Here is a 17,381-nt window from a genome sequence, read left to right as displayed (position 1 = left end):
CTGAACGCTTTTACTTGTTTTAATATACTTGTATGCATGGCGCAAGAAAGAAGGTGATACAATTATACCAACTGATGTCTTCATTTGCTGTCAAAACAAAATTTTAATTAAAAATAAATAACAAATACTTCGCTTCCATAAAGAATATCTGTGTACAACATCTTTATTTAAGCTTCGCGTAAATATTTTACAGTTTTCTTCCAACTTTTGTGGATATTTCACGCAAAAAATTTTGACAGCAAATGAAGACTACGGTCTGAATTCGCCTTTTGGATCGCCTTGCTCGTATGTCTAAAAAGAGTAAAATGATCCTTAAACAATTTTTAATGGTTCATAGGTTTCGGCCACTGTTTAGGTATAAAAGAATATGGATGTGTTAATTTTTTCTTTAATTATTTAAATTATTATTATTTAGGTATTTATAGTATCTTAGAACAACATTTGTTTAATAACGTATAACATAGCAACAATGGAGGTTATGGAAGCAGTAATGGAGGCAGCACCATCACCGTTAGGGTCTTCTGTTGGTTGAGGAGGAGCTACACTTGAAGTGGGAGTACCTTCAGTGGGTTTTTCATTTCCCAACTAAAAAGATAAATAAACAAACAATAACAGTAAAGCAACTAACTCAACAAAGCATGCATTTTTGATCAACTTACATTAGCTGACAACTTAGCTTTCAATTGTTTGCAACGGGTGGTTTCTCCATATTCAGAGGTTACCAAACGGCAAATTGTGTTCAACATACATTTATCACTGCAACCACTTTGCAATTTTGGATCAGCAGAAATGTGTTGATATTGCCACATCTAAAATGAAGAAGTTGCAGACATAGAAATTGTTTTAGTATTCAAATTTAAAACACTTGACTCACCTTGCGTAAAATTTCTGGATTTTCGGCCATTTTTTCAAATAAGGCATCAATACCGGCAGGACTCAAGTCATTGGTGAATTCAGAGAATTGATATTCCTTGGACCACAGTGGAGAACGATGATCTCCATGTTGATTGGCTTCGGTCAAATTGAAAAAGTAGGTGGAGTGATCAACAACTTGCTGAAATCCCGAAAAAATAAATATTGAAAAAGCATTCCCAACCAAATTTCTGTAAATTATATCAACTTACATAAGTAGCAGGTTCAACTTCATAGGATCTATAATTGGGGTTCTTGTAGGAGTAAGAGGTCAAACTACCACCGTTCCATGAAATAGCCATGGGATGACCATTTGCAGAATGATGCAAAATCATTTCATCTCTGTGGGTGTGACCATTGAAGATGGCACTGATGGTGTCACTGAAACGTTCAATAATGCGATTGTATTCACGAGCCCAAACAGACCAGCAATCCGAACTGCCCGAAGGAATGTGAGCCAAAATGTGAACTTTTTCACCAGCCTTCTCGGCAGCCAAAAGGGTATCGTGCAACCAATCCAATTGAGGTTGGGCGGTGGCGCTGCCATCATAGAATATCCAGAAATTGAACAAATAACAATCGTTGTTGTTCAGGGCGATAATACGGAAACCGGGTTTGGGAGAAACGGTGTAATAGCCACCCTTCAAAATGGTTTCCTTGGTTTCGGCTGGTAGCCAACGTTGCCAATTGCTCCACAAATGTTCATACAACCAATCGACAGTCATTTCAGCGGGAATATCTTTGTGGCCAAAACTGGATAAGAATAAAAAATTATTAATGTAAACTAATAGTTAAAAAACCTTTACAAATACTTACACATTGGTTGGATGGGGTTCATGATTACCCACAATGGGATAAACTGGAATACCGGGGAATTTCTCGGCAATCAAATCATTAATTTCCGTCAACATAGCCTTGTTGCCCTCCTTGGTTGTAGCCCATATAAGATGTGGCACAATATCACCAGTCTGATAGATATAATCAATTTTTGGATGATTAACCTTAACGTTATCGAAGGCATCTTTAATCATATGAAGTGGAGAATCACAATTACGATAATCACTCCAATAACCAGCCTTGGCTTCATCAGAAAGACCACTGGCAGGTGTTACACGACAGCACATAGGTTCTTCACAATCAGCCAATGAACCAACCTGATATTCATTATCGTAATGGATATCGGTGAGTTGAACAATGGTCAAATCATTATCGGTCTTTTGGGGTACAGCCGATTTGGGTGCAGTCATAGGTCCCTTTGTGGAATCAACCTTGACTTGCCAATTGAATTCGTCCTGTTTGACTTGACAGAAATCAATGGGCAACATACCACACATGGAACGGGCATCACCATTCGAATTCATAATGATATAATGAATCATGTCCCAATACAAATCGAACAAACCGGAGCAAACTTCTTGAGTTTGGATTTTCAAACGATCACACAAAGCCAAGACAACCATCTTAGTGTTGGCTTGGGCATTGGGGCCATTAAGTTCACCCTCATCGGAACGGAAGGTACGGGCGACAACATTAGCTACGGCGCGACATGTGGTACAGGTGAAAAATTGATTGACGGCACTCAATTCACTGGGATTGGTGGTGAAGATATCTTTGGTGTGAGATTTGCCCAATTGGGTGGAGATTTGTTTCAAACTGGCCGATTCAACACCGGTTTCCATGAACTTGATAAACTCATCGGCAAATTTGTTGGCAATATCATCTAAAGAGAGATGAGAAATAATAAAGTGAAATTAGTATCTTCAAGTTAAATCTGGACTTTTGCTTAGGTACTAATTTTGAGAAGCGATTACTACAATTACAAGTGTAAAATTCAATTAGTCAATCACAATGGGAAATTGGAATATTTAAAAAATCACAATGACAAAGGTACGAAACTATTACTATTGAAATATAGATGGCTTAAAACTGTAATTATTAAAATATGGATTGCTTCAGTCTTCACCTCTGAAGATGAAAGCGTCCCGATGCACAGAGGGGAAATTTGTGTGATCAAAAGCCCTAGAAAGCTCATTTATAGTCGGATTTATATAAAATTTTGCACAAAGCATATCTTCTGTACAAGGATTTATCCTACAGAAAATAATGAAAATCGGCCCAGATTTGGATGCAGCTTCTATATATATTGGCATCTGATATGAGATAAAAATGCACCAAAATCACTGAAATTTGACACATGCAACCTGAACTAGCCTAAACAACATTGAGTCAATTTTCAAACAAATCGGTACAGTTGTATATATAGCCCCATATACATATATTTCATTCCAAATTTTATTTTTTGAAACTTACTTAAATTAAGTTTTTCTCAATTCACATGAGAAAAGCCGTGAGTATTTCTGAATAATGCAGACATATTTTATGATTGTAAGCAGAAAGAATGTGGAAACAAATGCACCTATGTTAATAAATAATACGGAAATAGAAAGAGTAAAAACATTTAAATACCTTGGTGTCCAGATTAACGATGAGTGGGATATGTCGAAAGAAATAAAGTGCAGAATTGAAATGGCACGAAATTCATTTTTAAATACAAAAAAAAAAAAAACGCTTACCAGTCACGATATAAGCTTAGCAAAAAATGTGTTTTGTTAAATATGGCCAGTACTACTATATTCAGCCGAAACCTGGACCATAAAGGCATCAGATCAAAAAAGAATAAATTCGCTTGAAATGTGGATATATCGTCGCATTTTAAAAATTCGCTGGACAGATCGTGTCTCAAATGAGGAAGTGCTTAGACGCATGAATGCCGAACTTCAAGTTACAAGTACGATAAAGACCAGAAAAACATTCTATTTGGGTCATTTAATGAGAAATGAAAAATATAAGCTTCTCCAAACCATTATACAAACTAATATCGAAGGAAAAAGACCCAGAGGAAGGAAAGAAACAACATGGATAAATAACATTAAAGAATGGACGGGTCTGCAAGAAGAACGAAGTCTTCTGAATGCCGCCAGAAACCGAAGCCTTTTGATAATTGAATAAAACATGTCATTTAATTGTATAATAATATAAAAAATTAGTTACGTTAAATGTGGTAACACTAAATTGTAAATTGTATGATCGCTAACGTCCGAATACGGATTGGCAAACTATTTCATATTTTAGTTGAGAAAAATTAGATTTTTGCGGAATGGCGCAAATATGCGCAATTTTTTATGTTTGAAGCTGATAGTTGAGTCTCAAGCGCATAAAACATTAGAAGAAACTATGGTCGGGAAACGACGGGGAAATAGACTTTTTCACTATTGAAATTGTAGTAATCTTGAAAATTATCATAAAAAATTTGTATAAAGAGGATGTGTATCTCCATTATTAAGGAGCAAATATGTAAAATCAATCTGAATTTTTTTTTTTTTTTTTACGATCGTCCCACGCCTCTCTTTCCCGCCCCTGCCGACCGAGGGGGCCACCTCCCCATGACGAAGGGAGCGCGTACACCCCATAGTCCGTACTATGGAGGGATATAAAAGGTGGGAACTACCGGCTACAATGATTTTCAGCCGGTATTAATATAATACTGTATACATTTATTAACAGGAAACACAAATACAAACAAACATCACAATACACCACAATCTACATACGTAAAATAGCATTTTTTATTACTTCCACAGAATCATAAAAGGGTATAATATTATACAGTTTGTTATAGACCTCGCATATGGAACGAAACGGATTACTTAATTCATAGTTTGATTTTGCTACGGGAAGTTTAAGTGGAATATAATGACGCGTATTACGACAGGGAACATTTAGATCTAATTCACCGACCAAAAAGTTACTATCAATTTGTCCTCTTAAAATTTTGGTAATAAATATTGCTCTTAGCATTAAACGTCTTCTCTCGAGAGTTGGTAGATCGATTAATTTTAAACGATTTTCATATGGTGGAAGAGCTACATTCGTATTCCATTGCAAGCCTCTAAGTGCAAAAAGAAGAAATTGAATTTGAACAGATTCTATTTTATCAGAATAGCATTTATAGAATGGACTCCAAAGCACGCATCCATATTCAAGCGTAGGTCGAACAAGAGAGACAAAGAGACGCTTGGTCACATAGGGGTCGTCAAATTCTTTTGACCAACGTTTTATAAAGCCCAACAATGACTTTGCTTTATTCACAGAGGCCTCAATATGTAGGTGAAAACGAAGTTTATTATCTAGTATAACACCTAGATCAACAAACGAGTCCACATTTTCTAATTGGTATGTCCCTATGGAATAATCGCAAGGCATATGCCTGGTTCTATAAAACGACAGTTTTTTACATTTTTTAAGGTTCAATGACATACCATTAATGCTACACCAATTTGCCAAGGAATACAGATCATTTTGTAAATATATAGATTGGTTTATTGAGTCTAGATTAGTAAAGATTTTAACATCATCTGCAAACATTAATATCTTAGATGTACGAATAACTGATGGAAGATCGTTCAAGTATAGGACAAAAAGTAATGGACCTAGGTGACTGCCCTGTGGAACACCAGAGGAGACAGTTATGGTCTTAGAAAGAGTTTCGTTAAATGACACTTTTTGAGTTCGGTTTTGTAGATAAGAAGATATCCAATTTAAAATTGTAGACGGAAACCCCATAATATCCAGTTTATAAATTAGCAATTTATGAACAACAGTGTCAAATGCTTTACTGAAATCTGTGTAAATTACGTCCGTTTGGAGCTTTTTAGCAAAACCATTATGGATATAGCATGATAATTCTAAAAGATTAGTGAGGGTTGATCTACCAGTGACGAAGCCGTGTTGATAAGGTGACACGATAGGTGCAACAAAATGAGATAATCTCTTAGTAACCAGTAATTCAAAGAGTTTAGGAATCGCGCTCAACTTTGCAATACCTCTATAATTTTCAATGCAACATCTACTACCAGATTTATGAAGTGGAGTTATATAACTGGATCGCCAGAATTGAGGGAAATAACCCACAGATAGAGAATCATTAAATATATCAGTTAGGGGTTTGTATAATACATAGGCACAAGATTTAAGAATATATGATGGAACCCCATCAGGGCCGGGAGATTTTGTACTTTTTAAAGTCTTTAAACCATGTAAAACCTCTTCCTCGATAAATGCTAATCTTGTTTGGAGGCTGTACAAAAACAATAAATCTTGAAAAATATACATTTTCGCGAAAATAATGTCATTTTAATGTTCACCTAATTTCTTAATTTTTGAAAATTTACTTTTTGTTTTCAGTATGGGTGAGTTCAATCGATTGCTGCATTGGATTGGTTAATTTTACAAAGTCGAGGATGGTTATAGCAAATGTAGAAAAGAGTCTGGTTGCCGTTTATCAACATTTTTTTCATAAAAAACGATTTTCATATTTTGAGTTTTGAGCAACTTTAGGCCTATGTTTCCCCTCTGTGCGATGAAGCATTAGAAATTACGGATTGCTGAACTTCTATTGTAACCTGCATCAGGATTTTTGAATCAGCTAAGGGTGGACTGCATCATGAATAATCGATTGTTACAACTGCTAATGTTCCAATAATACGGTAGTAATTGTATGAAGATGGGGTTGGAGTAGTCGTGTTGATGTCTGAACAATTTAGAAGACTTTCTGCGGAACCTCCCCCTGGAGTAAAAGTGAATAACGAACAGTAGACGTGGATGTATGATTTGCCTCCCCCTGGAGTAAAACTGCATCGTACACGTACATAGTTGGTGATTCATCAACCTTCTTTTCTCCACAGGGTTCATGGTTCATTTTGCAGGAGTAAAGGTGAATAAATAACGGCAGAGGTGGATGCATGATTCGCCTCCCGCTGGAGTAAAACTGCATCGTACACGTACATTTTGTTGGTTTCATCAACCTTCTTTTCTCGACATTTTCTTCTAGTAGTCATCTTCTTTAGATACGAACTGGTTGTTCCAAGAATTACCCTGTGCTACTGATGTTGTTGTCCTCGGCTATTACTCATAGATGATGGTTGGTGTGGTCGTGATACATGACCACGAGTTGGGCGCCAGTTTAACAATCTGGTCTCTGATTGTACAGGAAAACACAAGTGAGGATTGATGTAACTGCCGGAGGAGCACTTTGTGTCATTGTGATCATATCTGATAGTTACATAACGTGTTAGAATGAAGATCACTCCTTGTGATCTTATCTGATGGTTATGTAACGCGTTAGATTGTAGATCACAAACTGAGCGACTTTATTGAATTTTCTTTTGCTTAGGTACTAATTTTGAGAAGCGACTAATACGTCTAGATCAGAGTTATGTAATTTAGAAGTTATTAACAATAATTGGTTGTATTACAAGAGTAGTAGCATAAATAATTTACATGGTTGCATTTAGTCAGTTAATTTTAAAATTCAATGAGCCAATAACAATGGGAAATTGGAATACATATTTACAAAATCACAAAGACAAAAGTACGAAAATATTACAATTGAAACTATTGTTCAAGTTACAATTGAAATGAATTTGAACAACAAGTTTCCTCAAAGATAGAAACATCGGTATGAGATTTCAAAATTCTGATCATCTGCAATAGTCGAAGAGGAGAAATCCTGTCAGAACAATGCCGAGTAAGCTACACGCAGAGAAAAAATATCATTGATCCAACAATATTCGAAGAGCAAAATATGTATTGTATGACTCCAACAATTGTTTTTGTCAATTACAACAATTGTCTTTGTCATATCTAACAATATTTTTTGTCAACTGGACAATATTATTCTCTTTTCTTTGAAAATTTTATTCTATTCTCTCTGTATTCGATGCCGTGGTGAAAAAACAATTTTGGTGAGTTTTGTTCCACTTATCTTTGTTTTTTATCTTTGCTTTGTTCTTTTTATTGGTGCATGTAACACCATGAGTTTCTTGTTTTTATTTGTTTCTTCTTCTTTCTCATTCTTCTTTGTGTTTTGATAGTTGAATTACACGCAATCTGAGAAGTGTTTTTGTCGTAATTTGTGCTTTCTTTTCATGTTTGTTGTGGTTTAATGGTATCCCTTACGTTGGGGTAGGTTCTCGGAGGATAAGTGTAATGGGGTAGTTATGTTTCTTCATTCAATTTGTAGTCTTTTTAGTTAGACCTCGCAAAACCTGGCCATGTGTAGTGTTAGTGTTTTATACGTGACATACCAAAGTTATGTGGAAAGTGTATATGAGAATTATATACGATCAAATCAAAAGTTTTAGTAACAGGTTTTCTGGACTGACAATAGTTTTTGTAAAAATTCTAGATTATGATAGTTCCTACCATAGGCATTGTCAATGATTTTTACAATATTGAGGAATTTCGCAAGTTGTTTTTGTTGTGTATGTTTGGGGCGAACGATGGTAAATACCTTAAATCGGGAGGTATCGTTATATGGGGACTATACCGAACCGTCGACCTATCTTGACAATTTTTAGTGGAGCAATTTCGCGGCCATTGAGAACCTCAAATGTAAAATTTCAGCTAGTTTGGGCAAAAAATGTGGCTAAGATCCATAAAATACCTTAAATCGGGAGGTATCGTTATATGGGGACTATACCGAACCGTGGACCTATCTTGACAATTTTTAGTGGAGCAATTTCGCCATTGGGAACCTCAAATGTAAAATTTCAGCTGGTTTGGGCAACAAATGCGGCTAAGATCCTTAAAATACCTTAAATCGGGAGGTACCGTTATATGGGGGCTATACCAAAACTTGGACCGATATAGCCCATCTTCGAACTTGATCTTCCGACGGCTAAAAAAATGGTATTCCCCAATTTTCAGCGAAATCGGTCAACAAATGCGACCTGTATGTTGCGAACGGACGGACGGACGGACATGCATAAATCGACTCAGAAAGTGATTCTATGTATATCCCTAGAAGGAACAATGGGTCTATCTCGCTTCCTTTTGTATGTTACATACAAATGGTGTAGGGTATAAACACATGAAGAAGGTCAAATATATCATTAATTCTGTGTGCCATAGTCTTGGAAGATCCTGCAACAACATTGTAGAACTGAGTGAAGTAGCTACAGACAAATGGAGAATTGATTTTACTTACTTACTTACTTAGCTGGCCCATTACAGAACATTTGTTCTATAGGCCGAACTAAGAAGAGATCTCCATTCCTCTCTATTTGTTGCTTTGCACACTGGAATACCGCGCCTTGTCATCTCATCATCCACTTGTTTGCGCCATCTATTCCTTGGCCTGCCAATTCTGCGTGCACCGCCATGTGGCATGTATTCATACGCCTTTTTAGCGGGTTCATCATCGCTCATTCTTATGATATGGCCTAGCCAACGCAATCGCTGCATCTCGATACGTTTAACAATATTGATGTCGTTGTATAGCAGATACAGCTCGTGGTTCATGCGACGTCGATATTCACCGTCAACGCAGATTGGTCCGTAGATCTTTCGAAGAATTTTTCTCTCAAACACACCAAGCACTGCCATGTCTGCTTGCGCAAGTACCCAGGCTTCGGAGCCATACATCAGCACGGGTAGTATCAGTGTTTTGTAGAGCGTTATTTTTGTTTGACGAGATGTGGCTTTGTTTTTAAACTGCTTACTTAATCCAAAGTAGCATCTGTTGGCCAATACAATTCTTCTTTTTATTTCACAACTGATGTCGTTTGTTGTGTTGACGGAGGTGCCGAGGTTGACGAAGTCTTTTACTACCTCAATATTATAGGAACCAACTTCCACAGTCGGTCCGAGCTCAATGGACGCATTGCGCGTCGACACCATCAACTTGGTCTTCTCACCTTTTACCGCCAGACCCACTTTAGCAGATTCTCCTTCGACCTTTATAAAGGTATCAGTTACTTCTTTTACTGATCGACCCATGATGTCTATATCATCAGCATAAGCAAGTAACATGTGACTGTTGGTGTAGATTGTGCCACTTCTTTTGACGTTTGCCTCTCGTATAACCTTTTCTAGCAGGATGTTGAAGAGGGCACACGAAAGGCTGTCTCCTTGTCTGAAACCTCTTTTGGTACCAAACTCTTCGGAGAGGTTCTCTCCTATTTTAACTGAGGACCTCGTGTCAGTTAAAGTCATTTTACAAAGCCGGATGAGCTTTGCGGGAATACCAAATTCAGACATGGCTTGGAATACCTTTGAGCGCAGCGGACTGTCGAAGGCTGCTTTATAATCGACAAAAAGGTGGTAGGTGTCGATCTGCATCTCTTGGGTCTTCTCCAGGATTTGCCGCAGGGTAAATATCTGGTCAATGGTGGACTTGCCAGGTCTAAAGCCGCATTGGTATGGTCCAATAATCTCGTTGACCATTGGCTTTAGTCGTTCGCACAATATCCCTGACACGATCTTGTAGGCAATAGGGAGTAGACTTATGCCCCTATAGTTAGAGCATACAGTCTTATCTCCCTTCTTGTGGACGGGGCACAGGATACTCAGGTTCCAATCGTCGGGTACTCGTTCTTCCTGCCAGATGGTGCTAACTAGCTGATGAATACACCTTATCAACGTGTCGCCTCCGGTTTTGAACAGCTCGGCTGGTAAGCCATCGGCCCCTGCTGCCTTATTATTCTTCAGCCGATTTATTGCTGTCTTTACCTCATCTTGGCTGGGCGGTATACATTCAATACCATCTTCTGGGATTGGGACTGTGGTATCTTCGTCGTCTTCGCTGCTATTGGATACCAACAGATTTGAAAAATGTTCTTTCCATATCCTGAGTACACTATCTGTATCAGTTACCAAATTACCTTGCTGGTCTCTACAGGAGGATGTGCCTGTACCAAAGCCATCAGTTTGATGCTTGACTCTTTGGTAGAATTTTCGGACTTCATTCTGGCTCTTGTACATCTCGATTTTTTCACACTCCCGCTTTTCCATCTCTCTCTTTTTCCTGCGGAAAAGACGTTTCTCCTCTCTCCTTTTCTCCCTGTATCTCTCTCGTGTGCTACGCGTTGCTACGGATTGTAAAGTAGCCTTATATGCCGCATTTTTCTCTTCGGTGGAAGCACGACACTCCTCATCATACCATGGATTCCTTGGTGGAGGTCTCTGGTATCCAAGTATGGATTTTGCGGCTGTTTGCATGGAGTGGGCAATGCTTTGCCATTGCCCTGATATGTTATCGGGATGAGGAGGGCTTTGATTAAGCAATTGGGCTAGTTGAGTGGAATATGCTGTGGCTATCTGTTGTGATTGCAGCTTACCGATGTCTAACTTTCGTGTTGTGTCTGTTCGTACTTTGTTTGCTACGTTTAAGCGGGTGCGTACCTTTGCTGCAACAAGGTAGTGGTCCGAATCAATGTTTGCGCCTCGGAACGATCGTACATCCAACACGCTCGATGAATGTCTTCCATCTATCACAACATGATCAATTTGGTTTCTTGTTTTCTGATCTGGAGACAGCCAGGTGCCCTTATGAATATCGAGATGATTAAATCTGGTACTGCTAACTACCATGTTTTTTGCAGCTGCAAAGTCTATCAGTCTCATACCATTGTCAGATGTTTCACTGTGGAGACTGAATTTCCCGACTGTTGGGCCAAAGATATTCTCCTTTCCAATTTTGGCATTAAAATCGCCTAGAATGATTTTAATGTCATGGGCAGGGCAACGGTCATATGTTTCTTCTAAGCGCTCGTAAAATATATCTTTGGTCTGTTCATCCTTTTCTTCAGTGGGAGCATGAGCGCAGATAAAGCTGATGTTGAAGAATTTAGCTTTTATTCGAATTGCAGCAAGTCTTTCATTCACTGGAGTGAAGCTGGATACAAGATGTTTTAGTCTCCGACTAACTACGAATCCACAACCAAACTCATGCTTTACGTCATGGCAGCTATAATACAGTGCGTCACCTTTAGGTGTTGTTGTGACGCCTTTCCCAATCCATCGTATTTCCTGTATGGCAGTAATATCGGTCTTTTACTTTTCAAGTACGTCTGCCAATACGAAGACTGCACCTTCTCTATAAAGAGTGCGAACATTCCAGGTGCAGATTCGCAGATCATGGTCCTTAAAACGTTTGCGGGGTTCGTCAACTTTAGAGGGGTTTGTTTTTCTTTTCTTTCGTTTTTTCATAGTAGGCTGTTTTTTCTAGGGGAGGGTTACTAACCCGACGCCCAAACCCAAGTTTTTAACGTTCTTATGGGTGAACGCGCGGCACATGTTAGCTCACTACCTTTAACGGGTGTTAAAGGCAGTTCCCCAGGTGACACCACGGGGAGGTCAGTGTCCACTTGGGATGAAAGAGGGACCAAGATAAATCCTGGGCTTTGCCATGTTAAAACCGGTCAGGACCGTTCCTTGGTATCTTCCATCCCCTACGTCAATTGATTTTAAAGAGTAAAAATCATATTTATATTTTATTGTATGATGCCACACAATGTACGCAAGAGGAATACTTTAAAGATTATTTTTATATTATTTTTCCATACAATATATTTTAAAGTCCACCAGCAAAGTTTTGCTATCAGATTACTAGCTACTACTTTAAAGATAAGCAAACAAGTTTAATTATAGCTAGTAAAAACTAATACAATTCTTCGATACGATATTGTTTTTTCAATATCAATTGATATGCCAATATTTTAGGTAGTAACATATTCACACACTTATCTTAAGTGTTTATGTTAATCGGGGTCCGATCGATAACCCTATATGTACGGTTTTATTCGACAAGTTTATATATAAATAATGTTATGCTAATCTAACAAAGGTTGTTGTTTGGTTATCGAAACAACTATTTTCCACGAATATCCCTTATTGAGTGCAGGGCGATCCTATATTTTTAGCTCAATGGTATTGGATTTTCTCCGAACGTCGTGTCTGAAGACACCGCTTGGTGACAAGTTTTACATGGTTAAAAGTACTTAGGAAATACCATCCAACAATACGCTGTGAGGTTTCTGCCTCCAATGAATATGTTTTGAGGTATTGTCTGGCCTTAGTATCGCATCCATGCATTTAGCATGCATAGCGGACATTACAACTGTGGCGCCCAACATATTAAGATAGCTTTATAAACATGGATAAGCAAGATAGGTGTTATTAGCTGAAAAGACAGTATAATGAGTTTCTACTAGATCACTCGTAGATGGGAGACACCGTGTTACAATGGCATGCACACGCGCCTTGTACTCTGAATGCCCGGGTTTGATTCCCAGGCCAGGCAACATTAAACTATCCCTCAGTGTAATGTTAGCAAAATTTTCTTAGTATTTCAGCCATGTAAAACTTCTCTACAAGTGGTGTCTTAGGTCATGTCGTTTAGACTATAAAAAGTAGGTCCCATTAAGCTAATATGAATCGGGGTGCACTCATTGCTACAAGAGAAGACTCCATAGTCATTTCTGGGATGTTGACCATTAGATATGGATGAGACCCAACAGAAGCGTGTTTCTGACAAGAAGACAAGAAGAAGAAGGTCATACGAGATGCAAATGGAATAGAAATGATGCAATATACGCACTGCATCATCGGTCAGACTATATAATCTATAGCTATCATATATAGTAATTCTCCAAGTGAGGCTAAATCGAATCAAAGAAGTAAAAAAAAACAGTCGGCTTTGCCGACAGAGATATATATACCCTCAGCCTATGTGAACTGAAACTTTTATCTACAACAGATCGATTGTATTGTACCACTGGGGATGAGTAAAGTCGATATCGGTTAATTGATTAATCGGTTATTAGTCCTAAAATGTGTAAAAACCGTAGTCGACTATTGACTGTGCGAAAACCGCATAATCGATTATTCTTAATCGATTTTCGAAAGACGTTGTCGACTATTTGTCGTAGTCTATAAGTCTGTCTGGTTACTTTCCCAGCAAGAATTGTCCAGCAAGAACTTTCTCAGAGAGTAAGGGGTTTTTATTCTCTTTTGATAGAAAATTGTAAAAAAGTAAACAGACACCTTCCCAGCAAAAACCAGCAAGCAAACAGCTGACTTACCAAAACAGAACTATTTGTCCGCCAACAAAGGAAGCAAACACGTTGTATTTTATTAAAAATAAAAAAGAAAATGAAACAAAAAAATATTTTTCCACTTTACAAATTTGTTCTCCATAAAACAATAGAATTAGACTATGTTATTTCCACAATAAAATTGTTTTTAATGTTCACAAACATAAATCAACAAAAAACTAAAAACGGCTGATTGATTGTTTTCAGGAAGAAGAAGAGCTTGCAAGTGCTTGCTAGAAGAAATTTGTCCAGCAAGAATTTGCAAGCTCTCAGTGAAAGAACTGTCAAAATGTCTCTCTCGAATCGCTCTCTTTTGCTGGTTTTTTGTGTTAACAGACGACTTCCAGCAACAATTGGTACAAATTGTTACAAATTTTAGGGTAACCAGACACACCTTATTATTAGTCATAGTCGACCATTAATCGTAGTCACATATTAGTCGTAGTTGACCATTGTAGAAAAGACGACGGTACTTTCATATATGTACATACGTACATCACGGATCGCACCAAAGAAAACGTCGATTATATTCGATTATAACCGGTTTTCGGTTGTTAACGAAAACTCGAAAGTCGACTTTTAGAATAGTCATAGAAAACAATTAAGCGAAAATCGAGTTTTAAGTTTCAGGCGAAAACCGAATAATCGAAAAACCTAGCGCCCACTAGTCATTTCAGTGGGACATCTTATAACTTTTGGAGCAGTATGCCAGGGAATCATGGACGTGTCCACGGAAAACGAACAGCATCGGTACACATTTCCAAATGATCTTCGAACAAATCCTAAACTGCACTTAGACACTAATGTTGAACTTTTGTGGGGGAGGTAATGCCCATCTTCGAACTGAAACTAAATTTGGACAAAATATAACGAAGCCCAAATTTGGACCAAATCGTTTGATCAGTTCGAGAGTTATCGTGCGCTCCACCCACTATATATGGTGTCATAAGGGATTTTTACACCTTTCGGGCTGCTTTCTCAAGAAGTATCGACTTGCCCCTGAAAAAAATTTTATCGTCGTAATTGAAGTATCGTCGTAAAGAAGCAAGTTGCTTCAACAAAAATCAAAGTGATTTGAGAGCAGGTCTTGAAGTGAAGTTATCCGAAATTTTGGGTGGGGACTACCCAAAGGAGTGGACAAATATAGTCCATGTTCGAACCTGATCTATACCTGGTAGATATATTAGGATGTGTAAAGTATGAACCAAATCGGTCACTCCCTTCAAGAGTTATCATGCGCATCTGAAGGAGTGGACTGATATGGCTTATCTTCGAACTTAAACAAAGTTTGGACAAAATATTACGAAGGCCAAATTTTGGACCTAACCGGCAGATCCGTTTGAGAGTTATCGGGGTTTTTTTAAAACCTTTCGGACTATTTTCTCTGGAAGTATGGACTTGCCCCTGACGAAACTTGTACCGCCGTATGAGGGGCAGTGAATACAAGTTGTTGCAACAAAAACCAAAGCAATTCGGGAACAGGTCCTAAACTGAACTCTTCCGAAATTTTGTGTGTGAGGTACCCGAAGGAGTTGACCGATTGAGTCCTTATTGGAACCTCATCTAAGTCCAGTAGAAACTTTACGATGTGCAAGAAATGGACCAAATCGACCAAACCATACCCAAAAATTGGTTCGAATCGGTTAATCCGTTCGAGAGTTATAGTGCGCACCAGCCAGCCAGACAGACGGACAGATATGGCTAAATCGACTCCAAATTTTCTGAAACGAATTTCGTCCAAACATACTTTGGGTCTAAAACCGTTATTTTGATGAGGCACAGTTTTGGTCGTATCAAAGTGTATATACCCTTTCTAGCCTAAAGGATGAGGGTATAAAAATTCCTCAAATACTCTAAAACATTTTTAAAATTTATCTGGCAGATAAAAATCACGTTTATCTAAAAAAATAATGATCATTTTGATTTATATTTTGGCTCCATTATTTTTAAGGTTATTTTTATGTAAATCACAATATTATAGGATATTTTAACTTACCAGAAATAGCCGAAATAACAGCATTATCTTCGCTAAATTCCAATGGTACACCGGGTAGGTTCAAGGCGCTGGCTGTAACAGCCAACAAGGCCAAAACTAAGAATTTCCGCAACATTGCCACAAATACGATCAGCACTGTTTCGAGTCTAAAAACGGACTAAATTTTTAACATTCAAAATGCTTATTAGAAAACCGTTGCGGTTTAGCAGAATAGTTAATAAATAATACGGCTATAATATAGATTAAATACTTGTAGATTATTATTTCGATGACCCAACAAAAAAATTCAATAATATTATGTATTCGGCTTATCTAAAGTTATATAGCAAAATATTATTTTGCATGATTATTAAAAGTTTGGGGGGCTGTAATGCGAATATCAAGAAATACATAAATATATATGTAATTATGTTAATTATGGCTTACGTACGTAAGTACTTACTTACTTAATTATTTGGTCCTCTACAGAACATTTGTCCTATAAGCCGAACTAAGAAAAGATTTTCATTTCTCGCTATTTGTTGTTTTACCTTTTGGAATACCGTGTATTTCGATCTCGTCTTCCAATTGTTTACTTCATCGAAGCCTTGGGCTTCCGTTCTGCGTGTACCTCCCGTATATATACGCCTTTTAGATGGTTCATTATCGCTCATTCTTATGACATGGCTTCTAGCCAACGCAAACGTCGTATCTCTCTAATTTATTTTAACTATACTGATGTCGTTGTATAGCCGATACAGCTCGTGGTTAATACGATTGTCCCGTATATATTTTAAACAGTTTTTCTCTAAAACACATCAAACACCATACATTAGCACGGTAGTATTAGTGTTTTGTAAAATGTTATTTTTGTTTGCTTACTTAAGCCAAAATAGCATCTGTTAACCAACACTATTTTTCTTCTTATTTCACAACGGAAGTTGTTTGCTGTGTTTATGGCGGTGCCGAGGTAGAAGAAGTCTTTAACTGCACACCTGGTTCGAGTTCTATGGAGGCATTTCGCGTCGTTACCTCCAAAATGGTCTTGTCGCCTTTTACTGACAGACAAAAATCGAAAATTTTATAGCGACAAATTTGATTGCGATTGAAAGAAATATTCTCTAAACACATTAAATTTGTAATATCCAATATCATTTTTGTCAATTTACAGCGGTAATATGTCAAGTTAAGTCTCTTTCGATTTCAAAGACATATAGAGTCTACGATGGAAAAAAGCCATTGGCTGTAATATTGAAAAATTGATTTCTGGAATAGATTTCTGGACAAATGAGTCGTCTTTGGGAATAAAAAGGTTCAATTTGAAATTCACAAATGCAAATTTGCAATCTTGGATGTATTAATAGGGCCAAGTGGCGAAAATTGTCTAACAACAACAACATCTAATATGAGGATGAGGATGTTAGCCTAACCAGCTAACGAAATGATCGTCGCATAGCGGTTGATGTGCGTGTAGGACTTCGCTAGATATCAATTTTTCAATGTAATCTCCTTAGGTCATAAAGCTCGATTAATTAAATTAATTTAAGTCGAAGAAGTTG

The 17,381-nt window shown here is 37.6% G+C and overlaps 1 protein-coding gene across 1 annotated transcript; it reads right to left on the bottom strand.

The window, feature by feature from the left end:
• Positions 1–429: 429 nt before the first annotated feature.
• Positions 430–15,982, bottom strand: LOC141391508 (sphingomyelin phosphodiesterase 1-like). Its single transcript, XM_073964391.1, has 6 exons — positions 15,844–15,982; positions 1,729–2,632; positions 1,125–1,665; positions 875–1,054; positions 660–809; positions 430–585 (listed from the first exon to the last, which is right to left on the bottom strand). The coding sequence occupies exons 1-6, from the start codon at positions 15,956–15,958 to the stop codon at positions 430–432; spliced, it is 2,046 nt and encodes a 681-aa protein (XP_073820492.1). The 5' UTR covers positions 15,959–15,982.
• Between the last annotated feature and the right edge of the window lie 1,399 nt (positions 15,983–17,381).

This window comes from Musca autumnalis, unplaced genomic scaffold, assembly GCF_047663935.1.
Source record: "Musca autumnalis isolate F117 unplaced genomic scaffold, ASM4766393v1 scaffold_1, whole genome shotgun sequence".
Taxonomy (NCBI): Eukaryota; Metazoa; Arthropoda; class Insecta; order Diptera; family Muscidae; genus Musca; species Musca autumnalis.
Note: the sequence above shows the minus strand (reverse complement) of the source record. Positions and strands in the feature narration are given on the sequence as shown.

Coding starts and splice junctions, on each gene's coding strand:
- LOC141391508 (XM_073964391.1), bottom strand. CDS start 15,958: ATGTTGCGGAAATTCTTAGTTTTGGCCTTGTTGGCTGTTACAGCCAGC. Junction 2,633..15,843: donor TGTTATTTCGGCTATTTCTG/GTAAGTTAAAAT, acceptor ATCTCTCTTTAG/ATGATATTGCCAACAAATTT. Junction 1,055..1,124: donor AAGTTGAACCTGCTACTTAT/GTAAGTTGATAT, acceptor TCGGGATTTCAG/CAAGTTGTTGATCACTCCAC.